Here is a 27,752-nt window from a genome sequence, read left to right on the forward strand (position 1 = left end):
TCCTTGTGAAGAAATTAAAGAAACTACTTTCCATCTCTACCGAAACATAAAGTACATATACTTAGTTATCACAACATAGAAGTTTCTATTATATCATGGCATTAGGCTATTTAAAAACTATCAAAAACTGTACCAATTCTTCTCTGAACTTTCAAAAGCTCGGTGGCATCTAAACTGATGTTATCACCTCTCCCCAGTTTCTATTCTTTACTTCCCATTTTCCACCTGTCTTGAACTACTAGCACAAACAGCGCATGCTCTTGTGGCTATTCAACAAGATCTTCTACAAATCCAACTTAAACTGATTTCTAACAGCTGACATAAAAAGCTGCTGTAATTCAGGTGCTATTATTAGTTCTATGACCCCATGGTTCTATCATTAAAGAAGAAACACCGTGAAAATCAATTTTTATTGATTTAAAAAATATAAAACAAGAAATTTCGTATTTGCTTATCTAATACAAGTGATCTCCCCTCTGATCAGTCCCAGCATTATCTTTCACAGACATTTTGCATCACCATAATGCAGCATGCTTAACTGCTGCGATATATTAAAAACAAATTGTGGAGAATAGGAAGGAAGAATCAAAGGAAATCTGTGACAAGATTCAATGTCGTTCCACATTCCCTGCAGAAGGCCCCACAAAACATAACTCTCCTGTCTCAGCTGTCCTACACTTATTCATGAGTTGCATCTACTCAATGGATTTTATCTTTTTGCATTTCTTATCCATTCTGTGGATATTACCTTCATAGATTCAGCCATATGGCACTATGAATATCACCAAACACATCGCGTGCATAGTGTTATCTATCAAGCAGACCAATCTGCCCTCTTGAAAATCTCAAACTCAAGTGCAATAAACAAAATCAATCCTTATCACAGAATCACAAAATTGCAGGGGTTGGAAGGGACCTCAAGAGATCATCGAGCCCAACCCCCCCACTAAAGCAGGTGCCCTACAATAGGTCGCACAGGTAGGTGTCCAGACAGGTCTCAAGTATCTCCATAGAAGGAGACACCACAGCCTCTCTGGGCAACCTGCTCTGGTGCTCCATCACCCTTACAGTAAAGAAGTCATTTTTGATACAGCGCTTCTATCTAGAGTAGAAGCTAAAAAAGCATCACATAAAATCATTAAGTGACTATTTCCCCCGTTGGCTCCAAAGCACAATTATACCAATGAGCACTTGTGCAATACTTCATTCCAGTAATCACAAGATAAGGTCTCAAAATAAGTAGCACCAGTTAAAAATGAGGCTACTCTAATTGCAGACTGCCTACAATTTCAGTGTAAAACTGTCAGCATATTCTCTTCTTCCAGAATGTCCAAGATTTTAATTCACTAATTTTGATAAGTTTGAGTAAATGAAAAGTTACGCAGTCGCATCATCCGTATTTCTGTGCAATCTGCTTAGAAAGTCTGATATACATGAAAATGCATCCTGTTCACTACACAGATACTTAATTTCATCACTTAACAATTACTGATATCCATTTTTAAATTCCACTTTGTTCCGCTGCTTAAGTAAGAGTTGTACTGTTCCCTCTTCTGGAAACCAATTTAGTTTTGCTTTATGCATGTCTTGCACCACGGTCAACTTCATCTTCTTCTACAGGTTAGAACGGGTAAGCCACGGAAATTCCTGGAAACAAAAAGAACCCAAAGCAATAGAATAAAATATGCATCAGAATGGATACGCAGTAAGAGGAGCAGGATACAAAGATATATTAACTACCAGATGCAATCTACATGACAAAGTCTGCTCACAAAAAAAGTTTTCTCTTATTGTTGGGAGTGGAAAGGAACAACTGCTGTTTCTGGTAACAGTCAGTAAAGACACTGCATACAGGTAAGAGCCAGTGAAGGAAAAAACAAGGAAAGACAACAACACAGTGTAAATGTCCCAGATCTGAAGAGAACCCTTTTGCCTTGCAATCACCTCAGTATTCTCTGCAGTTTTTGTGATGCTTCCCAAGCACTTAAGATGTATTTCCACATGAAGCTCACAAAAAAATGAACATATAAATACCTGTTTCTTTCTCTCGGATTGTGGATCAATCATTACGTTTATAAGAGAAGGTGTTCGCTTGTCAGCCAAACTTGCTTTCACAGCATTCTGCAGTTCTTCTGGTGTATTAACGAAGTATCCTTTACCACCAAAGGCAGACATAACTTCCTCATAGTGTGCATTTGGAAGGAGGGAAACAGGAGGTACACTGAGAAGAAATAGAAACCACCGATAAAAGGCAGGGAAAAGTTGCCAGACTCACAAATTTAATTACTGTAGCGCTGATTTTCAAGTATGAGATTAGAATCATAGAATCATAGAAGCAGAATTCCAATGTAGACTTGCAGCAAAAGCCTTGGGTAGTTTTGGAGATGACTTGCTCATTGGAGGTTGGTCAACTATGAACTCCATACCATGGAGCTAAGATAACTAACAGAGCGCACCTTTTTTCTGCCACACAGTTGTCCAAATAACAGTCTGGAATATTAGCTAGTTCCTCACCTTTGGTAACAGGTTCTTATTTACATAAACTTACCCCAGGGATAAACTAAATTAACTTCATGAAGAGCTTCCATCTGGATCACAAAGTATTAAAGGTGGAACAGAGTGACCATTTTGGTCACTTCTACCTTAATTAACAAGACATACATAGAAGTCATTCACCTTGTAACAGGATCTCCGTACTGTAACATCTCTTTCCAGCTACTTGCATCTAAACCAGTGTAAATCCCATTGTTGTTTACGACGATAATCAAGATTGGCAAGTTGTACCTACAGAGAGATACACTTGGAAGAATTAGGAAATACCAGCAGCTTTTCATAAGGCATTACAAGTATTCCTTTTTAGTAAAAATAAAACAATAAAATATACGTATGTATTTATCACATCAATCTGAAAAAGGTTCTACTCATCACATGGCAGAACAGAAAAATTACTCAGTATATTTTTGGGTTGTTTTCATGCATTTTTAAACACACCCTGTCTAATAGCAGCATCTCAGCCTTCTGGTTTAATTGATACCAGCAATATATGAAGAAGGCCATCCTTAGCTAAAAAACAAGAACAGTAACCTGCAAATAGTTTCTACTTCCATTCCAGAAAATCCAAAAGCACTGTCTCCTTCTATACAGATGACTCGTTTCTCAGGTGTTCGGTCTTTGGCCACCAGTGCAGCCGCTATGGCAAAACCCAGTCCAACTCCCATTGTTCCAAAAGTACCTGCATCAAGCCTAAGGGTAAGAACACACAATTAGTTTCCAAGTGAACTACTCGAGCTTCACCTCAACTTTTAATAAATCCTCCCAGATTATTAAAATAATGTTTCATAAACATATGTATAGAGATACCAGATATATAGATTATTAATATTCAGTTAAATATCAGCTAAGACTGCAAATGTTTTGAGACAAACATACCAGAACTAGTTAAAAAGGAGAATTCTCATACACTAGTAGTATTCCAATAAAGAAAGTCTATTCTTATATGCTCTTAGCTTGCATACTAACAATATTTCAAAAAACATTTGATGACTTTAGAGATGGGCAAACTACATGAAATCTTTCTATATTTAATTCCTTGAAAATTTAACAAGAAGTCTGAAGGCCATCAATTAAATAATGCTGTCCAAACTTCAGCCTTCTGTTCAACTTTAGAAATCAAATTGCAAGCTGTAATTAAGTTAGATCATTTCAATCAGAAGCACATAATGGATATAGAAGAAGAACTAGATTATTCTAGGGTTAGCTTTTAAAATCTGCTTTCAGACATGTGCAATCCTATATGAAAAAGGCAACAATTAACATCAGTGGGTTCTTACTTAGAAAAGGGGGGAAAAGGTAAACTCTTCCCCACCTTAACTGGGAGTAAGTTTGGTTGGTTGGTTGATTAGTTTTTGTTTTGCTTACAATGAAATATTTAGGGTCACTTAAGACTTTAGTGCCACTTCCACAAAAAGGCTCTAAGCTTCCCAGTCGGATCACAGGCATCACTTCAACAGACAGAACTCGCTCTTATCCTTACTGTTCAGAAAATAGCACTTAATTCCTACCTATGATCATTGTAAGTGTGGTACAGCCTTAATAAAATGACATACCCACACTTTCAAATTTGGGTGCCTACATTTTAAGCCAGGACATTAGTATAGGAGTGTATAACATCCCTTCAGACCTTCTCCAACATACATACATTTATTTTACGTAGAATCTTTAAAAAGAATGACAGAAATTCTGGACCGTAACGCTTTTGCTTTATATAAATCTAGTCTGTTGAGCCAGCACAGCAAGGAAAATATCACACCTTTGACGGGGATGATAATTAGGAAGCATAGTTCGTCCGATGTCCATGGTGTTTGCTCCTTCGCTCACCAAAATGCAGTCCTTGGGTACCAGCTCTCTGATGTGATGAAAGACTGTGTAATAATTCATGGGCAGGGATTTCTGTAATGCTAAATCCTTACAAATAAAAGAATTTAGAATAAGGTGCAGAACTGAGATATGTAAAGAATACTACGGAAAAATGTATTCTGTTAGGTAGGGTTGAAGATATTTGGACTTCCATGCTATTCTGGTGACACAACGTATTTATCTGGTCAGCAGCCTGCTCCCTTGGCTGGCTGATTCACCTGAGAGATGCATGGTGATTTTTTTCAACCACACATTCCATTGCTGATTACTCTAAACACTGTCACTTGTGTGCTGGGAGGTAGTTCAAAAGGGTGATCTGTTGCAATTAATCTACTTAAAAATCCACTTTGGAAAAGCGCAACTGAACATGCAGAATACGAGTTGTATAAAGTTAGACACATTCTAAGTGTCTGTGATATCTTCGCTTTAAAAGCTATTTGCATTTGACATAGATTATGCTGCCACCAGCCTGGCTAAACAGCACAATTACAGAGGAAAACAAAGAACGAATCATTTCTGCGTGAATGTCCAAAGTAAAAGAGCAGTTTGAGCACAGAGCACTGATAAAACTGTGTATCAGTCCATCTTATGTTTAACATAATACTACCTTCGATCTTTCCTCGTTGTTCAGCATTTTCTCTCTTAGTCTCTTCCACCACTCTGAATTAGAGGGGTATTTCAAAGACCTTTTGCTGAATTCTTCTAAAAGCTGGAAGAATATTTGAGATGTTGCAGAATTCTTTAGAGCATTTAAAAATACCACAAGCATCAAGAATGTAATCAGGAAAGATCCCTGCACAAATCAGAATCTTTAACACTTGATTTGGCACAAAACTGGATGCAAAGCATGAAAACATTGCATGAAAAAAAAAAAAGCTCCTTGTTGTTTTTTTTCTTTATTATTATTATCTTTTAAATTATATAAGAGACAACTTAGGTAAAAACAGGAAGGCATCTGACATTACATTACCTGCTTAGTTATGGCATTTATATCACCTAATAACGTTGCAGCTGGCCTCACATTATTCCCCATCTCTTCTGCACAAACATCAATCTGTATTTCGAAAAGAAAGATTACCATTAACTCAAAGATATTAAAGGGTTGTTTTTTTCCCCAATCCAAGTGAGAAACGTTGTTTGACTGTCTTTATACCTTGTTCTGGCTATACAGATGGTTTTCTTTTCCTTTCACTGAAATGACATCAGGAAATCCTTTATTGAAAACGAAACTTTAATATCCACTTTTGACAGTGAAAAAGCGACTCAATGAGCTTAAAAAGTAGTTTTAAGAAAAAAGATGCATTTTTTAAGAGAAAGAAAACATAAAAGATATATTGATTGGAAAAGTCAAAAGGGATTCTAGTTTAAAATTTGCTACTCCTCTGGAAACTGAGATGATGCTTCAGACCACTAAAAGATGGAGAGGCACAGCAAAGTAAGCCAACTACTTCTCAGTCACAGACTCTTACAGGAAAAGCTTCTAAGGGCATAATCAGTTTAACAACTTTTCTATGAGCTGGCACACTTCCTATTAATTAATTGGCTAAACAGTCTTTCTTTCTCTTTTCCCAGGAGCATTTCTGAGTGACTGAGCTCTTGCAAAGACTGACTGACTCCGAATCTGAAGCTAATTGTATTTTGAAAAAAATCCAGCTGAGAGGGTCGTCAAACAGGAAGAAAGGTTTCAAATCTCAGGTCAAATTGTCTTCGATCACTGAAATTCCAGTGCTCCGAATATCACCTACACATCATGGGTCTAATCCTGTATTAATCAATTGCACACAAGCGTCTGCTCTTCCCACAACATCAACACCAGGTTCTTAATAGCTGGAAAAACTCTGTGCACTCAACTGCACTGTCTGTATGGCAATACCTTCCACATGGACTATGCTACCAAAATAATTAGCAAAAACTACTCTAGGCAATCACAAACACAGAGGACATCCTTTAACTGACAACAGTTTTCTTCCTTACCTGAATAACCTTTACATCTTGTCGAAACCTTGGTGGAAGTCCAAAATGCAAAATCCAGTTCAACCTCGCACCAAGCAAGATGATTACATCAGCATGTAGTAATGCCCTACAGAGGCAAATAAGAGAATTAGATGAAGAAGAATTACTGGTACATTTAACAGTGCTTTCAAAATTACAAGTAATCCTAACCACCGCAGCAAACACAAGAATATACGTAGGTTGCTCTGAAAGTAATTCCTCTTTATATCCACGGAAACTACAGCAGATACAAAGAGCACAACAACACTGCAAGATAGAGCAAAATCTCAGCTATGAAACACTATTTTTGACATAGTCAGCACTATTAGCTATGCATTTTTACCAGCAATGAACACAAGCCTGCAGACTGTGCTCATAGACATCTGCACCAGCAGAAGTGGCCTACTGTTTATGAACAGTGTTTCACCACCCACCATCTCGCAGTGCTGACACCCACTGCTCCACACTTATGTTCTCCGAAGCTGTACTGCAAACACTATGCAAATACAGCAGACAGCAAAACTTGAGCTGCAATGTGTGCATCTTATGCTTCTGTTTAACGTATTAACATAAAAGGCTAATGGTTTTTTCTAGGCCACTAAGCTAAGTATTTCAGATAAACTGTTCACCAGTTTTCTTTCATGTCACGAAAGGCATGATAACAGTATCAGTGCATCTACTTGCTGTAGATTTTATTAGCTACAGAATACTGTCTATCAGATGAAGTATCTTCCTGGCCAGCATTCTAAGCATTGTCAGAAGCAATACACCTAAATTTGCTGCTTCTTTCCAAGCAAGACCTTCAGAGCTCTATAATGAAGTACAAAAATATAGCAGAAACAACTTCTTATGTATACATTTTGTCTTCCCTGGAAGTTGTAAACCTCCCCAATTCCCAGCTGTTTCCTCAGATGTTATAAGTCTTGCTTTATATTTACATGGATCTTGCTGCAGCTACACAATTTGGATGGTTATCAGGAACTACTCCTTTTGCCATTGGTGTAGGCAAAAAAGGCAGTCCAGAAAGGTCCACCAACTTTCTGATGTTGTTTTCAGCACGTGAATAAGCAGCACCTGAACAAAACAAAAGGGACCACTTAACACTACAGAAACCTACTGCATCCACCTGAATTTCTATTAGGTTACATTTGTGGCTAAAAGAGTAGTACTTCCCATTATGAAAGCTGCCTGTTATTTTTCACTCTAGAAAACTCAAAAGATAACACACCAGAAAGAGGTATTTGGTTTTAGATTTGCCATAGGTGAAGTTCTATGTTATGGTACAGACAGTGCTGCAGCAACAATGGGAGATGGCATTTGTGTCACATCATGTCCTTCCTTGCTTGTCCTTTGCATGCCATTGTAGCACATGGTCTTTCAACAATCTACCCAAGCAGGTCTATGATAAGCCTTTAATGAAAACAGAAGCTCAAAGAAGACCTTGAAGGTAGGTATTTGTGCATACATTTACTGTGGTGCTTTCTGCAGTACAAAGCAGCTGAATTAAGGCTGCCCAGGCAGTTGAGAACTGACTGGCCCCTGTGCAATGGCTTAAGTTCATGACTTTGCACTAACAAGAACAGATAGAAGAAAGCCTGGATGCATCTGCTGATTACATCTGAAGAAAAAACAGCATTTCTCAATTGTTGACATCAGCAAAACACACTGAGATTTCTACCTCTCACAGAGCACTCATTGATTCACGTGTATCAAGTCAGGGAGAAGGAAAAAAAATCACTTCTGGAATACTTTCTATCTACTGCTTCACTACCTAATCAATAAGACTCATCTAATCTCATCTTTTTCAGTCCTTGGTTAAACACAGAGCCTCTCTATTAGATACAAATGATTCCAAAATCTGAAGGAGAACAGTATGGATGAAATAAAGTGGTTATTATTTCAATTCTATTGCACTCTCATTGAGCTCCTAATCTTCCAGAGAAATGCTCCTGCATTAACTGACATTCCAGAAGAAGTGACAAAAGTAAGTGAACCAGCACAGAAAATAATTATATATAAGTAATTAGAGATAATCCCCTTTCAGAAATGAAATACGCTTCATGACAGACAGCCTGGTACTTGCAATAAGCCCACATGGAAAAGTGACCTTTGGTTAAGTTGTTTCTTGCCAGTGGCAGAGAATATCACTTCTGTATTCTGATGCAGTTTGTCTGGAACTTTGGAACTCCTTGTACTGGTTCTACAGTTAAGAATACAGTCATCTGGTTGTTGTTTGTTTGGGTTTTTTCTTTTTTTTGCTTTAACTTATATTACATCAGTTGACTCTTCTTTTAACGTAGATGAAAAACAGAACAGTTGAACAACAAAATAAAATGCTTTAAAACAAAGAGGACTTTAACATCATATTTCAATGTTTTTTTGTAGAATGTGAAATGGAGGGCAAAAGAAATCCCTTCAGCCGCTGCTCTTGTCCTACACTATACAGTCAAAGCATACTACCTTTGCCAATGATCAGCAGAGGCTGCTTGGCATGAGCAATGATAGCTGCTGCTTCAGATACAGCAGAGTGCTCAGCTGTGCTGACAGGAGGTGGTGGGCAGCATTCTACATACCTGGAAGCAGAGCAGAAGAGGGTCTTTATAATACAATAAATAATCAAAACAAGAAATAACAAAAAATAAAACTATTGCTCAGCACAAAAATCCCCACCTTACCCACAGAATTTATTAGAACAGGACAAGCAAATCTTTATAACGGATTCTGAAGTTCTTATCGCTGCTTGCATGATTAAAGAAACACGCATCGTTCCAGAGATTCATGGCTTGACATGACTAAGACACCATCACAGGAATTTATTCATTTTCACACATTTCAACATAAACTATAACCCATATCACATGTTATAACTGAAAGTTAAAATTCAAGGCTGAGTTTTTGATGTTATTACTGCTGCCTTATAGTAAAATATTTAAGGTCTTGTTTATCTTTTTCTTAAGGAAAAGTAACTTAAAACTACAGGGAACTAAACGTAAGCTGTACGCACTTGACAGAGCTCTTATTCACCTGAAGATTCACAAAATCCCCAGGTATGTCAATGTAACAGGAACCTGGGCGGCCATATATACTGGTTCTCACAGCCTAGAAAAAAAAGATGATCAGAGTTTTAACCATTGTTTGAAAGGCTGTTAAAGACCTTTAAGTTTGAAGATCACAGCATGCAGTGAAGGAACGTGCTGTTTCAAGATTACTGAATCATCACAGGGAACACTCCCATGGATTGTTTTATACCAACTCATTTGTGGTTTGATTGTTATTTACACTTGTGTTTATGCACAGTACTAGATTTATATTCTTTAATTAATCTGTAATAAGACGGCTGTATCATAAGCAATTGCATTCGGAAACATGTAAGATAAGATCACTTTCTTTTTCTCATACAGACACACACACACACAAAAAAAGCCAGCAAACAATCAAAAAAGACACTCTTTAAACTAAGTGCAGCCATCTCCAGCCCCATCCCTCCAAATCTCCTTCACATAATGAAAGCACTTCATAAGAGAACCTGAAAGTTAGCATTTCTCACTAAAATCAACATCAGTCAGAACCAGCATCTATTTCTAACACATTTGGTAGTGCTACCAATACAAAAACCTCTCTGGTTGCAATCTTATTCAGTTAACCACTGCCTAACGTTTGCAGGATTGAAGTAGTTGCAGTTACAACTTTACAAAACAAGAGAAACAAAAACCCCGAAACACACAAGCAAGTAAGCAAACAAAAACAACAACAAAAACCCCACAGACCTTATGCAGTAGGAGACATCTACTTGATGTTCTGCTGTTAATTCAGTACTTTTTCATACCTTTTCAATAACAGCAGGAATCGCTTCCAGGCTGCTTGGGCGGACAGACAGTTTGTTATACAGCCTAGCAGCTTCAACCTAAAGAAATGCATACAGACATTACACTGATTTAACACTGTGATTCAGTCTTTTCCAACTTGCTTCAACATGAATAAAGTGAAAAACGGTCAAATAAAAAGCATCAAGGTATCAAATCCCACACAGAAAAATGCAGTTCCTCATGTGCTGTAAACTGGCAAGCCATACTTTTTCTTGAGGCTCTTATATATTTCTTCCCAGAAAGAGGTGTTTCTTTTTCTAGACAGTTTACTTTGCATTCTTCTGTCTCAGATGAGACACACAACGGTGATTTATCCCAGCTGAGAACTTAAAACACAGCATGAATTCTACCACAGGCAAAGAAGTTCCAAGTGGTCTGGTGGAATACACAGTGACAGTTTTAAACCACTAGATGGAGCAAATCAACTGCATTATTAAATCTGCTAGGAAAAGCTGGCATCTGGGATTCTTGTTCCTATGCTAAGGAAAAACTATCATCAGTTATTAAACCAAAACCATTTTGGAGAAACAGATGTGTCTCTGTACCTGTGGGAATTCCTGGAAAGCTCCCATGGTTTCCTGATTTCTGTCAGAAGAGCCTCCAATAACAATCAAAGGCCTACGAAAGTAGAAAATTAAACATGTATACAAATATTTTTATAACTGTAATCACATCTGCAAACTTACTTTTCAATCAAATCTTAATATTGTTGAGACCTCAGAAGGAATATAAAATGACCAGCATACTACAGGAGTATCAGGGAAGGGCCTCAGTTGGAAGGGACCTCAAGGATCACGAATCTCCAACCCCCCTGCCACATGCAGGGCCACCAACCTCCCCATTTAATACTAGGCCAGGCTGCCCCAGGCCCCATCCAACCTGGCCTTGACCACCTCCAGGGATGGAGCATCCACAACCTCCCTGGGCAGCCTGTTCCAGCACCTCACCACTATCTTAGTTAAGAACTTCCCCCTGACATCCAACCTAAATCTTTCCTTCTTCAACTTAAACCATTTCCCCATGTGCTGTTATCTACCCTTTCAAAGAGTTGACTCCCCTCCTATTCACAGTCTCCCTTTAGGTACTAAAAAGCTGCAATTTGAAGTAGATCCTAAGTATCATAGATGACTTTGTAGCATCCTCTGATTCCTCAGTTTGAGGACATTCTGGCCACATTAAATGATCTCCAACAACAGTGAAGCAGGAAGAACAGTGACTACAATGAAACGAATAAGAATACCAAGGATTATGGACTTGCAAGTGAAGAACTTACGTAAACTGAAAAAACAATTTGACTGCAATCTCAGGTAAAGAACAGCATTGCACCATGCCACTGTCTAATGAAATCTTAAAACTATTGCAAACTATTCTTTGCTGACTACTTTTACAGCCTGAAATACAAACACTTTTGCTCAGATTGAGGCACGAGAGCAGGTGGCAGAGCTCTAAGTAATTTTTAAGCATGAAATAACACATTTTACCCTTGGAAATGTAGCTTACCAAGGCTTCACTTGCTATCCAGTTGTCTTGATTTACGTATCTGGCAGCTTGCTGGGACAAGCTTCCATGGTAAACTAAGGTTCTACTCATTTAAGCTGTGCTCAAGCAATAAAATATAAAAAACAGAACTGGGAGTAAACTGTGCTGTCAGACTGCTTGACTTTCCTCCAGTCAGTCCATAAGGGTATTTTCACCTGAGAGGGACTAAACAGAGGGGAAGCAGAAAAATGGGTTTCGAGGCTGAGCTTTAAGGATTATCACTTGGAGTTGATAAAGTCAGAACTATTTGGGCTAATTCAGCTATTAGCCCACTTCTCTGACAAGCAAGTTGAAACTCAGATCACAGCAGCGTGTCACAAAACCAGGTATAATGCCATGGAGCCAGAAGACACAACAGTGAACTCTAATCTTGCCCTGAAATGAGGAGACACTATTTGGGCCTCCATCCCTTTTCATGGCAAACAATTAGACTGGTATAACCATGCTCCTTAGCATGTTTCATGTTTTCATCATCACATTAAGCAGGAATAAAGAACAGCTGCTACTGAATGAAGTCATTCTCTCCTTCCCTTTGCTTGGCTTCTCTTCCCTTCTAACACCTTAAGTCCTTAATGCTTGATCAAGTATCCATGCTGCTGTCTAGAGAAACAGACTAGAAACCTCACCAGAAAACTCAATAGAAAAAAAATCACTAGACTTCCCCTCTGAAGCAAAGCATGTCTTTCACTAGGAACGCCAAGTGAAAAGGTAAAAACACTTCTGAGACTCTCTAACACTCAGTGAAAGCTCTGAATAATGAAAGAGCCAAGGAGAATTACTTCCATAAAGCTGAATTTGTGTATGCTTTTTCTCTCCCTAAGGCACATAACAGGCAAAAGGCAAGACTGATGGGACTAATGGAAAAATGCCTGTTCAAAAGTTGTGCTTTGCTCAGTGAAAACCAACCTCCCTCTTATTACAGTGTCTTCAAGTAAACAAGCCACTCCCTCATCCTTTTGCCAAGAGTAGAGGCTTACACAAGATGAAGTTGGGTAAACAGAGCTTATTTCATACAGCATGAGTGAAAAGAAAAACACATCCTGTAAACTCATCAGCAAACACCATAAACATTTCTTCCTATGGCCAAATTCATGACTGTTCAAAGGAAAAACTTACTTATCTAAAGTCACGTAGGGATAGCGTAACTTTAGTCAATAACTACTGACAAATTAAAACAAACCCATGTCTGAACACTAAAGATCTTTCTTCAGTGTCAGAGACCTTGTTTGGTAGAGCTCCCATTGCCAACCTTCCCTTTCCAGTCAGCCATTACAAATCTATTTCTGCAGGTCACATGCACGTGTTGTTACACAGCTTCTGCCACAAGCCGTGACACTTCCTACAGCATTCTGAACAGCTTTTGGGGGCAGACCAGCTAAGGTTGCCACATCTCAGTGAAGGCTTGTGGGAGTAAATGCTATCGCTCTGTACCATCACTTAACTCAGTGCTTAATCACACCCCTCAAAATGTCTGTGTAGGGGGCAAATACAGATTTTAACAATGCAGTTGTCAATTCGTTCATGTACGATATATAGAAAATGCAGTCATTCAAAAGCATTATGGCTTTGAAAATCTCTAATATTCTTCCAAAAGTCAGTAAAACGTTACAGGCTGTATCTTACCTTCACTGTCAAATGCATCCTTGTAAAAAGGTTTATCGATAGACTTTTCAACAGACACATGCTGGGGTAGGACAAAAAGGAAATCTTATCCATGAGGATACCAAAAGCTGAACTAAGTTACTTTTAGGGGACACAAAGAAGTCACTACTTGCTACCTACAAGAAGAAGGTGATATACTAAATACTGCAGAGCTCATATCTACAACAAATAACAGTGAAGAGTTTTAAAGAGAAATGTAGTTAAATTACCAGCAGTTGATGGTTGCATTTGCCATCCCACCAAGGGTATGTAAAAAACCTGGACCAGAAACTACGAGACACACTCCCGGCCTGGACAGAAAAATAAAAAAGAATGAAAAAAGGAAAGTGAGTACAGAAAACACCAAATTAATTGCAAACAAAAATTAGTAAGACGTTGAAAAATAAGATATTAAAGTTCTATTCGTGTTGTCAAAATGCACGAAGAATGTAGGATTAGTAGGAAGGACTGAACACAGATAGAGCCAACAGAAATTATTCATCAGCGCAAATAAAAGAGCGAGTGAACAGTTGTCATGTGCTACCCACAGAGAGGTCTGAAACATATGGTGGCTTATCACATTTAGCATCATGATTACGCAGCGCTTTACTTGTTTCGCCACATTTGTTCCATCATTTAATGCCTATGTGGAATTTGGTAACCCACCTAAGCTGTCTCAACTCCGATTAAGCACTGGGTATCAACAAAAAGAGAAACAAGGAGAGAAAAGTATCTGACTCAAAGCAAACTTTATTATAGTCTAAATCAATCAGAGGCACGTCTGATTCCAGATAAGGAGATAAAAGTCATCATTCTTAATCAGTGAGCGTTCCCCAGCAGCCCTGTGAGCTATGTAGATATGAGAAGAAACAAAAAAGTTTATTTCTAGAGGATTATTGAAAGGAAGAAAAACCTCAAAACTGTGCATCATGGGTCTAATACTTGCAGATAGGAAAAGGACTGATCATCTGCATCAGGTCTGCATTTGTAAGCGCACACCAGTTGCTGAGTTCAAGAGAGGATCCATGGGATACCCAAGCAGCAATACCCTTTATTTCACAGGCCACAGAATGCTTCTGGCGACACTAAGAGCAAAATGCAGGACAAGAGGAAAATCCAGCATTTCGTGTCAGGAGAAGCACATGACAAACAGGCAACCATGTAATTAGTCTCCGTATCAACAAGGTATCTGTTGAGTGATATGACAAGACTAAAGTACAGCAGAGCAGGTTTACCAGGTTGCAACAAACAGTGGTTATGTTAGTTCTGCCCTTCACACCAACAGTGTTAAACCACTCATCAGAAATCAAAAGGGGAAAATTGAAGGCAGTTGTAAGACTCACAGTGTTACATGACTTTTAGCATCTCTTTGTTCCCGCCCTCAATTGTACCAATAACAATAGTGATAACTGTACTGACAAATAGTTTAAAGCTGATGTTTTAATTGTTCTACATCTGCACACACTAAAAAAAAACAGCTCCAAACCAAGCTGCTGTTGAATATAATAGAGTCGATGTAAATTATAGCATTATAAATGTTGGTAAATACAGAATTTACCTGCCAGTCAAATATCCAACAGCAGATGCAGCGTAACAAGCCTATGGAAAATATTGTGGAGTTACACAGTTATTATATACACATCTGATGGTATGTAAATAACATTCAACAGCTGTGCTGAAATTAAGCAGGCAAAGACGTTTCGCTGATAATTACAGCTTAAATAGAAGTAGAAGCAACCATTTGCCCTTCCCATTACAAAGATGTGTTTGTAGAATCACTGAATATCTCAAGTTGGAAGGGACACTAAAGACCATCAAGTCCATTCACCTCAATATTAACATGAGCAAGAAACATAGGTAGAACAGATATGGCCACTGAGCTTCAAATTTGAAACCATTCGTGTGGACACTGGATTTGAAAGAGAGCCAAAGCAGAGGATTGTTGCTCCTGGACAAGGAGGGTTTAATTAAATATTACCATGTTTTCAACTCAAATACAAGTAAACTAACATAATGTAACTAGTAAACTATATTTAAGTATTTTTGGACAGACTGGTCCTCTAAAAATAATAGTGCCATGTCAAGGAGCAGCCCTGCAAGCCCTTATGCTAAATGTTCTGGGATTGGCAGTAGGACTTGCAATAGGCACGTTGTGAAAACCTGCTGCACCAACCTGAGCTTGGTGCTGGGTACGTGATGTCACATTCTGTTACAATGGACAGATTAATTATGGGCCTTGAAAATATGGCCACAGGTTGAAAGCAGGGGTCCCAGAATAATAAACAACTATGCTAATGGCCAACTACTGGCCAATGCAAAAGTGCTGCTTTGAGAGCTGGGAAGGCCATGCTTTTGCTTTTGAAAAAGCATCAGTGGCTCAGCTTGGGAAAATAAAAGCCAACAAAACAGACAAAAAAACAACCCAGATGTGTAACAGGATAAGGCATCTATCCCGACCTGAGCATTTAACTCCCATCCAGCACTGCATTGTCCATAGGAAGGACAAGGGCTGTGAGCTGTTCACAGGCTGAAAGATCATACAAAATGCAATCGTGAACCTGAGGGCTGGAGAGAACAGAGGTCTATTTTGCTTCCAGCTGCTCTTACTCTGGAAGATTCTCAAGCTTGGTTCCTTGGCAGCTATGAGCACCTGCACTAGCTACAGTGTATGGGATACTCATGACATAAACATGATTCTCAAAATCAGACTGCTTTGAGTTCCTAGTAAGAACTATTGTTGAAGAGGTAAATATTAGCAACGTATATTAATGGATAGGGTTTGTTTGTTTGTTTTTAAGTTTTAAACTAACCTATCAAACTTCTAAATCTATAATAGCAATCTCTGATTACCCAGGGACAGACTCACAACACACCCCTACTGAGTTGCAACATAACCACCCAGTGTTCAAGGGCCAAGTGGGACATGAGTTAAACTACTACTAGCACATCTGTACCACATTGCAGGCCATGGGACATTAGCTAAAGGTAACTGACAGTGTCACTGAGCTTTCAACTTCATGTTTCAGTCTGATTTTTCAGATCTAACAGTTTATTCTGCAGATGCGCTTTTGCTACATCTAGTCTTAAAAATGAGGTGTGCATCTGACTTCCGTACATCTCAGATTACAGACATCTACCTTTACCTATAAAGAAAGTAGCTGTACACACAAGAACCACAACAACACAACTAATAAACTTGGACAACTAGAACTATAATGTGTAAATATTAACTTAATTGAATATGTGTGTACAAAGATCTTGGTCTCTTCTCTGCCAAAGCTTCCATTGAAGACAATCAAAAAAACATGAACCCTCACAAGATGCCATTAAAGAAACCTCAATGTTTTGACACTAAAACAAGCCTTTGTGATATTGTTCTTTCCCTAAGCAAAAATACATGGCCATTTCCTGGTAGTAAATGAAAGATGTTTTATTGAGAGAGTGATGAAGTGCTGGAACAGGTTGCTCAGAGAGGTTGTGGATGCCCCATCCATGGAGATGTTTAAGGCCAGGTTGGATGGGGCCCTGGGCAATCAGACTGAGTACCTGATGTAGTGGCTGGCATCCCTGCTTAAGGCAGGAGGGGGCTGGGACATGATGGTCCTTGACATCCCTTCCAACCCAAGCTGTACTATGATTCTGAGATTTACAGAGGAAGACATTGCTTGTCTTCTTTGTTCTAACAGAAAAGAGTGTAATAAACAGTGGTAAGTAGGAAAGCACCTAATTTGGCACTGCACAGCTACCTTCCCTTTAATTACAGACACCACTAAGCTAACTTTAATCACATTAACAACCCAAACTAAAGTTAGAATACCTGCTAAATGACCTACAGGAATATAATGACTATGTCGAATTCCTAATCCTTCAGAGGGACCAAAAGTACCTTTCAATCATGACAGCATGTATTTGCTGGGAACTAAAACAAAAACCGAACCCAGAAGCAGCATCGTGCCATCACAACGCTCACGTCCTTCAGTCCAACTGCTGACAGCTGGGATGTAAACTGACATGATGTAAGCTGACATACTTACAGCTTGCTCGTTTCTCATTCCTATGTACTTCATTCCAGCTGCCTGCGCTGCGACTGCCACTTCAGTGATGGGGATACCGACAACGCCGAACATGTATTCGACATTCTAAAACGGAAACGTTAGAAATCAGGACGGCTCCCCAGAGGCAGCTCAGTAAGCACACGCCAAGCACAAGTCCCGTGCTCTTACCTGCGCCCGGAGGGCCTCGGCGATGAGCTGAGCGCCGCTGAGCTCCTCCATGCCGACGTCTGCACACAGCCAACAGACGGAGAGTCGCCCGTGTAGGGCTGGAGGTCGCTCGCTGACTGGCAGGCCACCCAGCCAATGAGACAGCGGAGGAGGCGGGATTAAAGGCGACGAGTGTCCGCCTCTCGTCTTGCCAGTCAGAGCGGGCACCCAATCAGAGAGCTGGAGACGTTTGCCGCCGTGCGCGGCCGTGCCGGCAGGGGGCGGCTGTTGCGCGTCGCGTGCGCGGCCGTTAAACGGCAGAGGCGCCGGGCCGGGCTGTGGTGCGGAGCGGAGGCCAGGTGCGTTGGGGGCGGGGATCCCCGTTGCCGTGATCGTCAGGAGAAGCGTAGGTGGAGGAGCGAGGCCCTGCTCGGTGTGCGCTGCCCACTCGGTACGGCCCGAAGTGACGCGGCGTCCTGGCTTGGTGGGGCCCAGCATGGCAGCGCTGGGCCCGGCCTCGGCCTGCGCAGGAGCTGTGGGTTAAAGGCAAGAAGGCAGAGCGTGGTTACAGAACGCGTTACCGACGGAATGAACGCTTATAGAAGCGGGTTGCGTGTTTACAACGACAGCACTGCCAAAAGACAAACACCATGAACACACGTAGTGCAGTGTTAAGGCACAGCAGGGAAATCGACATCAGCAGGTGGGAGGAGTTGGTGGGGAAAGAATGAAGGTTAGTGGGAGATGAGTCATTTTATTGACCCACGTGCGTGTATTTGTATATTCACGTGAAGGCTGCTCTGAAAGTAACGCCTCCTATTTTATTACATTGGCCAGCGATGTCAGAGGTGGATGTTGGTGGTGTGGCAGCACAGGTTGAACCATCACACCAGCATCCCATTAGATGCTGTTGCCGTGTGACAGATGGCAGCTGAGGGGCAGTCTGACAGCATGGTGTCTGATGTGGAAGCAAAGCCATGGAAGTCCATTAGATTCTTCTAATAATAAAAGTGCTAAGAAGCAGAGCGTACCTTGCTTTGCTCTGCGTACAGATCCACGGGTGTTGAGCGTTGCCAAACTGTTAAGTTTCCAAGTTGTTGCAGAACTGATGTCTTGGTGCTTCAGATTCAATAGGAAAGGATCCTGCGCTGCAACTGGGGGGAGAAATGTTACAAATTAGCATCTGAACTTAAACAGCAGCCTTCCTATGTTGTGTGTGTAGTGCTGCAATGAATGTACTGCAACTGCATGCTGGTAATGCTGCTATGATATACCTGCAGGTGGGCTTGTAAGATGATCGTACTGAAGCACAGCTGGCAGGCAAGAGATTGTGCAAGTTACAGGAAAGGGGAAAATAAATGAAATGATAAAGCATTTCAGATCATAATGTTCTTGAGTTGTGACTCAGGTGAGCTGACAGCTCTGTAGATCCTAAACAAATTAACCTCTCTTCAGGGAAAGGATTTGTTAGATAGCATAGCGCTTTCCATTATGGAAATAAAAGAAGAGAGGATGTAGCTGAGACTTATTTGCAGTCTCACATTACAAGTGATGAGTAAACCACAGTGAAGTTCTACCTTTGGCTGACGAGGTTACTGGCTGTAAGCCTTGGAGCTTGCCACAGCTCTCCTTGTTCAGAGCACTACATTTGTTAGCGGAGTCCCATTGTTTAAGCTATCCAGAAGGGGAAGGGCTTTAAGGGAGCACTCTGAAGCCCTCAAGCTGTTCATGGAACTAACAGTAATCTCAGACAAGGGCAAGGGCTTGGGAAACATTTTAGTCAGTAAATTACTTGTCACATGTTCAGCTGGATGAGCTTGTACAGTCAGATGTTCACTGCTAAAGCTCTAAAAGAAGAAGGCCTACTACAGAATGTTGCATTTCACTGATAAATGCAGAGAATTCTCATTTTTCAGCCACGGTTTATTTTCTGCTTGTTGGAAACATGTGAGATACTAACGTGAATCCCTATTTGGATGCCCTGTTAATTTTCTGCGTTGGTATGTTTGGCTTTATAGGACATATCTGATACACTGCAATTCAATCCTGCGATCTGAAACTCTGTGTTTCCACTGCTAGTAGAGAAGAATTCCAATTACATCTTTGTTGACAACTTCGTTAAGGAGTGGCCAATGTGAGCCCATTCCTGTCCTAAATAGGCATTTTGGCTCTGAAGGGATGACAGATAGAAGAGAGAGTTTTGTCACTGAAGTGTAACAGCGTGTTTATTTTCATTGGCTTCCTTAACAGTGAGAGGTTTCCTTTCTCTCTGCTACTCCCTGCTGCTGCTTTATATATTTTCTTGCACCTGGTTATTGCTAAACGCTGATCAGATCTTATTAGCAAAGCGGAGAGCTGCACAGGACTAAGTTGGAGCCTCAGGTTTGACAAGCATTGCCAAATGACTCCCCCTAAGTACTCTTTTCCTCAAGGAGTGCACTGTAGAATAGCAAGAGGAACTTACTGTACATCGCTGTCAGAACTATTTATATTAATGGAGTATTTTTAACACAAATGTTTCCAGAGATGCCAGTGCTGTCTTCTATTTTTATTCTGCTTTAGGTAACTTAAGTTCACTGCTGAAGGCATGTATGTATGTATGGACACACAGTCAAGTTCAATGTCAAGAAAAACAAACAACATTGAGCCTAGTGGCACTGAATAGCTAAGTCACACCTGGACTCTGATGGGCGCTATTACATAGTATCATGTTTTTTGTTATGCAAACAAATCTGTTGTCTAATCACAAAGGCTTTGGTTTTCCTGTCCTACACAGGGTTGTGTTGCACTCAAACCAGTGTTCCATGTAGAGCTCATGGAAATGAACAGGTGCTTTAAATTAAGATGTTACTTAGCAAATGCTTTCTGAATGGATTCCTGCACGCTTCAAATTGCTCATTGCTGAACACTGGACAAGTTGGCATTTAGGAAAAATGAGGTGGAATAAAAAAAGAAGAAAGGAAAATTGTACCAGTATTGAGAACTGAGTATCGCCTGCTTTTTGTTCTGGAATTAAAGTTAGTGTGCCTAGACTTCTTTTTTTTAAGTAGAGAACTAGTTTTGATGTGACATGTGTAAGAATAAAAGTGAGAGTAGTATAAAACTGGTCTCTTTTTCCCACTGAACTCTCCCAAGGAGCACTAGAGAAAGCTTGTCATATTTGCTTTGGAAGGGGCAGGGTGTTGCAGGTCACAAGGATTGAAAAACACAGTGTTTTAGCACATTCTTTCCTGGATTACTGTTACCAAAGAACAACTACAATTAAGAAGTCAGTAATCGAACTTGAATACCAGAGGCCATCAATATGTAGCATCAGCACGTCTCTCCTTCATGCTCTTTCAACTTTAGTGATATCCAGCATTTAATTTCTCAGTGCTGCTAACACGGGTGGCAAGTACTGAACTCTCATTGATTATTCTGTGTAAGTACAGGATGTGGTCAGGGTGTCAAAAAGGCTACATGAGGAGCCCGTATTGGAGAGGGTGCCCCAGCCTTCCAGGTTCTGTAATTCTTCACTTGTTTCTGCTGCACAGCCCCTAAAGTTTGGGATGTCTCCAATGAGAGAATACAACAAATGCGGTTCTTTTTAAGGAAGCGTCTTTTAGGGCCGCTATTGAGGCGTAGGGAAATGAACCAGGTGGGAAAAGAATTAAATCTAAGAAAAGCTCTATCATGCAACTCTTTTGCATTTTGTTTGGATTCTTGCTTTATTGTTGTTACCACCAAGTGTGTTACCTCCCCTGTCTGCGCTGTACAGGAGGAATGTGGATCTGAATTGCACTCAGTGTTTTTATAGATGTTGGGAAAAATGAGTCTATTTATCACATGTACAGAGCTGGAATACAATGAAGATTCAGAATCCATCAGGAGAGCCATTCCTGTGATAGCAAAACAGATAAATGCAGCAGTTGCACATTCTTTTGGCAGTTATCTGAATGGATAAGATGGTGTATGTATGTTGCTACTTGTCTCCTAAATACAGTGTTCAAGTAATTCTAGGAATTGCTACATGTAAACCACCATCCTTACCAGCTGGGGGAGGAAGTGCACATTTGTGAGCTATTTTGTTACATGGTGCAATAGGTCTATAGACTAACAAGAATTAAAGGGAGATCCAGCAAGAAGACAGTGCAACTAGTATGTAGGAAAAAGAGGTTTTTTAAAGCAACATCATAGATAGAATGAAGTTGTAGGAACAATCTGCATCTCTGTTGAATTTAAAAACAACCCTGTCAGTTCAAACACTGCAAAGTCTCAGTTACAGTCCGTATTTAATATTAAGTTTAAATTCCTGGCACGAGTTGTCACTGAAGCTCCACTCTCCTCCACACCTGTTTGGGTTTTTTTGCTCTAGATTTATGGCATACGACATGGTGGATCTGTGCTGGAAGCTGTCTGTCTGCTTTTTCTGCTATCAAGTTGTCTCAGGAAGAGTTAAGGAGGAGGCACGTTACGTTGCTGCTGTGTACGAACATGAGTCCATCCTGAGTCCTAACCCAACAGCACTCATTGATCGACAGGCTGCATTGGAACTCATGGGCAGAAACCTGGACATCTATGACCAGCAAGCAGCGGCTGCTGCAAGACAGGTAGCGGCTCAGCAGCAGTCGCGTGTGTCCTATGTATATATAGAGTAAGTGCTATTTGAGGATAATCTTTCACATTTGTGTTCCCAGGCAACTACAGCCATATTTATATACATTAGTATGGGCTTTTTTTCAGACATACTGACCTGCCAGCAGCTCTGAAAAAAAATCAAGTCCTTTAGCAGCTTGCCTGACTTGAGTTATTCCAAGCTTGGAAGAATGTACCTATAGTTATTCAGTACAGGGGAATTAACTTTCTATTTTAATCTGGATATGCAGCTCCTTTCTGTTTTCTTCAATGGAATGTTTTTATTTAAAGACTGTTTTCTGTCTTTGGTATTGGTTTTATTCCATCACTCTCAATGGAAATTCCTGCATGTTTCTAAACACCAAAGTTTAATGCCTTGGAAATGAATGTTCCACCGTTAACAGCTTTGTGGAAGTAAAGTTTTCCATTCCTTTCCCCTTCTCTCCATGGGCTGGAACTCAGTCTGAATATATTCCGAGGAGAAAGAGTGGTATTTCTGGCAGCTCTTACGCACAGCCTCCTTTCCCTTCTTCCTGAAGAAGCCTTACTGTGGTCCTAGCCAGAGGAGCAGGCTGTACTGTCCCTACACAGAGAAGAAGTGACTTGCAAGTTACACAAGTTAAACAAATCTATTTTTTTGGAACAGAACGACTGTTGTTTTTTGCATAACGTCAGAATGTGGATTTATTTTGTTTTTCTTTGAGAAATTCGGGTTATGAGGCCTTGCAGTCCAGAAGCACGACAGCTATTTTTATGCAGTACTGTATCTGAGATAACATACACGATCCCAAAGCAGTAGCAAAGATAGCACGTTTGAACTGACTTTTAAGAACTCGTGCGGATTTGAGTGAGTGATGCTCTGTCTGATTTAAAAGGAGTTGTTATTTTTCAATAAGAACAGCTGTCCCATCATTTTAGGCAGTGCCACCCCAGACGTGTATGGCTGCACAGCTGCTAGACCGTAGTCAAACTGTTTCTGAGAACAGTACCGCCAGTGCCCTCTCCAGCCCTGCGTACCTAATGGAGCTATATAGGCTGTGCTCAAGTTGTGCTGCACCTCTGATACAGTTGCTGCGTATTTAATGCAGACACTGCTACTCTGATAGACTCCCCATCTCCCACAGACTTTGTCCACACATGGCATAGTTCTGAAAACAAGTCTTTAACCTGAATGATAATATTCTCCTGACTCGTGTAAAAGACTATTTCTGGTAGGAATTCAGATGAAGTTTGCTCATTTTTGCCTTCCCCTAAAATAACACCAAATTGGTTATTTCTCAAGGTAAAGTTATGAGTCAGGTTAAATGAGTTTGTTTTTTAAACACAGTTACACCTACTATGTTTGTTAAAGAAATGATGTTTTCAAACTACATTCCAATCAAAACATACTCCAGTTACCTTAACTTTCTTTAGCCAAAATATTGCCCTTTTTTTCATTTCATTCCTAGGTTGGTTTTGCTATTCCTACAAAACATGCCTTTGTTTTCCATACAGGGGGCACAGATCATTGTTTTTCCCGAAGATGGAATCCATGGCTTCAACTTCACAAGAAGATCAATTTATCCTTACTTAGATTTTGTTCCGCATTCCGCCTCCGTGAAGTGGAATCCGTGCAGAGAGAAGTATTTGTTCAATGACACAGAGGTAAATATGGGAACATTTTCTGTAGAGAAGTGGAATAACTAAAAGCTACGTTTGTGCTCCAGGTGCACAAATCTAGTTTTGCTTAGGGAATTCAAAAGGAACCGTAACAGCTCCTAGTCAGCAGGTTGTTTTAATGGATTCTGTTCATGCTGGTTTCATTCTTAGAAGAAGACTTTGGATAAATACGTGGAAATTCAGCTTGTTTCTGAGTTTTCTGAGCTCTTAAAACTCTCTCTGCCCAACCTATGAAATAGCACTGTGACAAGATACATCACTGGTAGTTTGGGATTTTATTTTGACCACTGTTTTAATAAAACAATATCGTGATATTGTCGTTTCTGATATCTCCTTGTTACTCTGTTTCAAGAGTACAAGCATAGAATTATGGACATAATGACTTCAGAACATTCTGACTCATTTGACTGTGTATTAATTGATTTGTTCAAGAAACAGGAAAGGACTTGCAGTAGTGTAACAGAAGTCACAATTAAATGTAGATGGAGTTTAATTACACAGGAGGTGACCCGCAAGTTGGTAAAATAGTATTTTCATCTACTCTTCTGGACCTCATGTTAAAGTAACCACGCCGTGCTTAGGAATACTGGCTATTTATTCCTCAAATGTTACAGTAAGCAACACACTGAAAATAAGTAACTGATTTAAGTTCTCACGGGTTATTTGTACTTGTTCAGATTTAGCTTCAAAGGCAGTCTTCTAAGAACATCGATGGCAGTTAATATACAGCTTTCTCTGGGCTGGAAGAAACATGCCAACAGCCTGTAATGTTCAATATTTCTTTTCTGCAAGTACGCAACATGTGTTTACATCTCTGCTTCTGTGAGTTGCAGCTAGTAATTTGTTTTCATGTTTATAGTAACAGTTCTGAAGTAGCTGAAGGAACAAACTGTTGCAGGCGCAAATAATCAGTGTTAGAAATTTGCTTTTCTGAAGGCAAGCAAATCAGCTACACTGTCTGCTCAAAGGTTTCAGTTGTCTGATGGCATTTTAAAGCCACCGACATTCCAGCAATGGTCAGAAGCTACTGAAAATTAAAGCCCTTCAAGTGGTGAGATTTATATATTTACTTACTTTGCAGGAAATAAAAATTAGGTTTTTTTTAAGGCCGTTCTGTAATTAGTATCTGAAGTACTTTTTGGTCTAGAGAAGAATGATTTCCAGTATCTTTCATCACAAAGTCATCACTGTGTTTAAATTTGTGTTCAAATTCCAGTTGAAAATAGTCATTTGAAAAGCATTACATGTATTGCTGCAGTAAAACTTCCTCTGTTTCCTGGTCCTGTAGGTTCTTCAGCGTCTGAGCTGCATGGCACTGAAGAACAAAATATTCCTGGTGGCAAACTTAGGAACTAAGCAACCCTGTGAGCACACTGACCCTCACTGTCCACGTGATGGAAGATACCAGTTCAATACCAACGTGGTGTTCAACGATGCTGGTACATTGGTAGCCACGTACCGTAAACACAATCTGTACTTTGAATATGCCTTTGATACGCCTCCAGAGCCTGATTATAAGCTCTTTGATACCCCTTTTGCTGGCAAGTTTGGAATGTTTACTTGCTTTGACATACTCTTCTTCCAGCCAGCAGTGAATCTAATCAGACAATACAATGTAAAACAGATTGTATATCCAACTGCCTGGATGAACCAACTCCCGCTCCTGTCTGCTGTAGAATTTCAACAAGCTTTTGCAACAGCTTTCAGTGTCAATGTTTTAGCAGCTAATATCCACCACCCTACCCTGGGCATGACAGGGAGTGGCATATACACTCCAGTCAAATCATTTATCTACCATAACATGGAAAGTCACGGAGGCAAGCTCATAGTAGCAGAAATTCCCGTCATTAGCACAGATTACAAAACCAATTTGGAGCATAATGAAAGATTTAGAGAGAATGTGCATCATTCATGCAGTACTTTTACGAGTACCCCAGGGGATGACCAAGTTTGCTTTCCAGAAGGACAGGAGGCCCCTGGCAAAGTATCAGAAAAGGGAAATCAACAGTCGCCTCCCCTGTTCTATGCAGAAATGATGTATGACAATTTTACCTTTGTTCCTGTATGGGCAGAAAAAGGAGAACTTCAGGTTTGTGCCAATACTCTTTGTTGCTACTTAAATTATAGGAGAGATGTTTTGACTGATGAATTATACGCTTTGGGAGTTTTTGATGGGCTCCATACAGTGAATGGCATATACTATGTCCAGGCCTGTGCATTAGTAAAGTGTGGAGGTCTCAGCTTTAGCACTTGTGGGCAGGAGGTTACAGATGCCACTGCTCTGATAGATTTCCAGCTATGGGGAAATATGAGTACTCCTTACATCTTTCCTTTACTGCTGACATCTGGTATCACCTTGGACTTTGCTGATCACATGGGCTGGAAAAACAACTACTATTTCCTAAGCAAAAACAGAACTTCTAATGGCCTTCTGACAGCTGCTCTGTATGGACGATGGTATGAGAAGGACTAGCACGGATATTTAACTGCATCAGATTTTCTAGGGTCTATTTTAACATGAACTGAACATCCGTACTTCAGAATCTTCAGGTATGTTTGTTACATGACTGTCTAATTCGATTCTACATTTCAAATGATGACCAAAGAGACTATAAACCATAGCGTGCTTGGAAGTTTATGTGTTTCTACAAGTAAATGAATTGCCTTGTGAATCTAAAGGCTTTTACAGTATGTTTGAGATATTTCATATTAGGAAAATAATCTCATTTCAACTGAATTTGCTCCTTTTAATTTAGTTCTTTGGTTTTCTGGGGTTCTGCTGGGAGTGGAAAACCATTAAAAAAGGAAGAAAAACAGGAAAGGGAATTGCATTGATTACACAAATATAGGCAAGAAAATAGATGCTTGTAGCTTGAATAACATGGGGTTCTGATTTCTGGTTAGAGCGCTAAGGTTTTTTTTCCTTACTCTCAACTCCCTTCCTCCCTCCCATCTGAAATCTTCACAATTGACTGGCCACTTGGCTGTTAGCAGCTCACTGAGTTATCTCACACATTTAACGGTAACTAAGTAAGCGTTACCGCTGTGAACATCTGTGGAACAACCGGTCTGGGAAGGAGTATATCAGGTGCTATACTGAAACACTAGCCTTCATTAAGGCATAATTTCCATGTTCCTGTGCAAGATACTGTGTGAAAACTCAGCAACAACTATCAGCAACTATGTTATGGACTACTTGAGTACTTTGACTTTCCCTTTTTAAAGAGAAGTCATTGCATGCCCGTTCTGACTTTGAGGCAACTCAAACACCGTAAATTCATTCAGTAAGAGCTGTGCAAAGCACACAAGGAATAGTGGGACAGTAGGGTTTTTACATAAATTGTGTGCCAGGCAGCAGGTTCCTGCTGTTGAAACACAGCATTCTTTCCACAGCCATAGCTAGATTGGATGCTATAAATACTGTGCTGCAACAACTAAGTTTTACTGCAGTGGAGATGCTTGCAAAAGAATGTTTAAAGGATATTATTTTGGGCTTCAAATTAGAGAAAATAATTTCTTCTGAACCATTATAATTCTGGGGGCTCTCACAGGCTGTTATAATTTCATCCGTGTAATGGCTGTTAAGTAACTAATAAACACAATTGTTCCTTGTGTGCACCCTTGCGTTCCAGGTGCTCGTTCTGTTATCCTAGTTGCTGGGAGGAGCGGTGAACAGGAGATGTGCAATTCTCAGTTTGGCTGAGGCAGTTCATACTCAAAGAACTGCGGCAAGAAGTATATTGTACTGCTCAATAATCCGCCTCAGACAAAAATTCACTTTCAGGTTTCATAAAAGAAAACAAGTCACACTGTTTAATGAAAG

The 27,752-nt window shown here is 40.1% G+C and overlaps 2 protein-coding genes across 4 annotated transcripts; one reads left to right on the forward strand and one right to left on the reverse strand.

Annotated features, from left to right (window-relative positions):
* Positions 1-381: 381 nt before the first annotated feature.
* On the reverse strand, positions 382-17,794 carry HACL1 (2-hydroxyacyl-CoA lyase 1). Of its 2 annotated transcripts, XM_072328362.1 has the most exons (17): positions 17,678-17,794; positions 17,489-17,593; positions 15,013-15,053; positions 13,685-13,765; positions 10,820-10,892; positions 10,235-10,312; positions 9,413-9,507; positions 8,869-8,981; positions 7,347-7,482; positions 6,391-6,496; positions 5,387-5,470; positions 5,024-5,125; positions 4,310-4,464; positions 3,085-3,243; positions 2,677-2,784; positions 2,035-2,221; positions 382-1,647 (listed from the first exon to the last, which is right to left on the reverse strand). In XM_072328362.1, exons 1-17 carry the CDS (start codon positions 17,726-17,728, stop codon positions 1,615-1,617), a joined length of 1,707 nt encoding a protein of 568 aa, XP_072184463.1. In that variant the 5' UTR covers positions 17,729-17,794; the 3' UTR covers positions 382-1,614. The 2 variants fall into 2 exon arrangements, with proteins under 2 accessions (XP_072184463.1, XP_072184465.1); XM_072328364.1 differs by lacking the exons at positions 13,685-13,765; positions 15,013-15,053; positions 17,489-17,593; positions 17,678-17,794 and adding an exon at positions 11,775-11,907 and having other exon boundaries at positions 398-1,647.
* Positions 17,795-17,862: 68 nt separating this feature from the next.
* Positions 17,863-27,548, forward strand: BTD (biotinidase). Of its 2 annotated transcripts, none has more exons than XM_072327370.1 (4): positions 17,863-18,015; positions 22,011-22,245; positions 23,765-23,914; positions 25,218-27,548. In XM_072327370.1, exons 2-4 carry the CDS (start codon positions 22,015-22,017, stop codon positions 26,400-26,402), a joined length of 1,566 nt encoding a protein of 521 aa, XP_072183471.1. In that variant the 5' UTR covers positions 17,863-18,015; positions 22,011-22,014; the 3' UTR covers positions 26,403-27,548. The 2 variants fall into 2 exon arrangements, with proteins under 2 accessions (XP_072183471.1, XP_072183470.1); XM_072327369.1 differs by lacking the exon at positions 17,863-18,015 and adding an exon at positions 19,679-19,719.
* Positions 27,549-27,752: the final 204 nt, after the last annotated feature.

Source organism: Excalfactoria chinensis, chromosome 2, assembly GCF_039878825.1.
Source record: "Excalfactoria chinensis isolate bCotChi1 chromosome 2, bCotChi1.hap2, whole genome shotgun sequence".
In the NCBI taxonomy this organism is placed as follows: Eukaryota; Metazoa; Chordata; class Aves; order Galliformes; family Phasianidae; genus Excalfactoria; species Excalfactoria chinensis.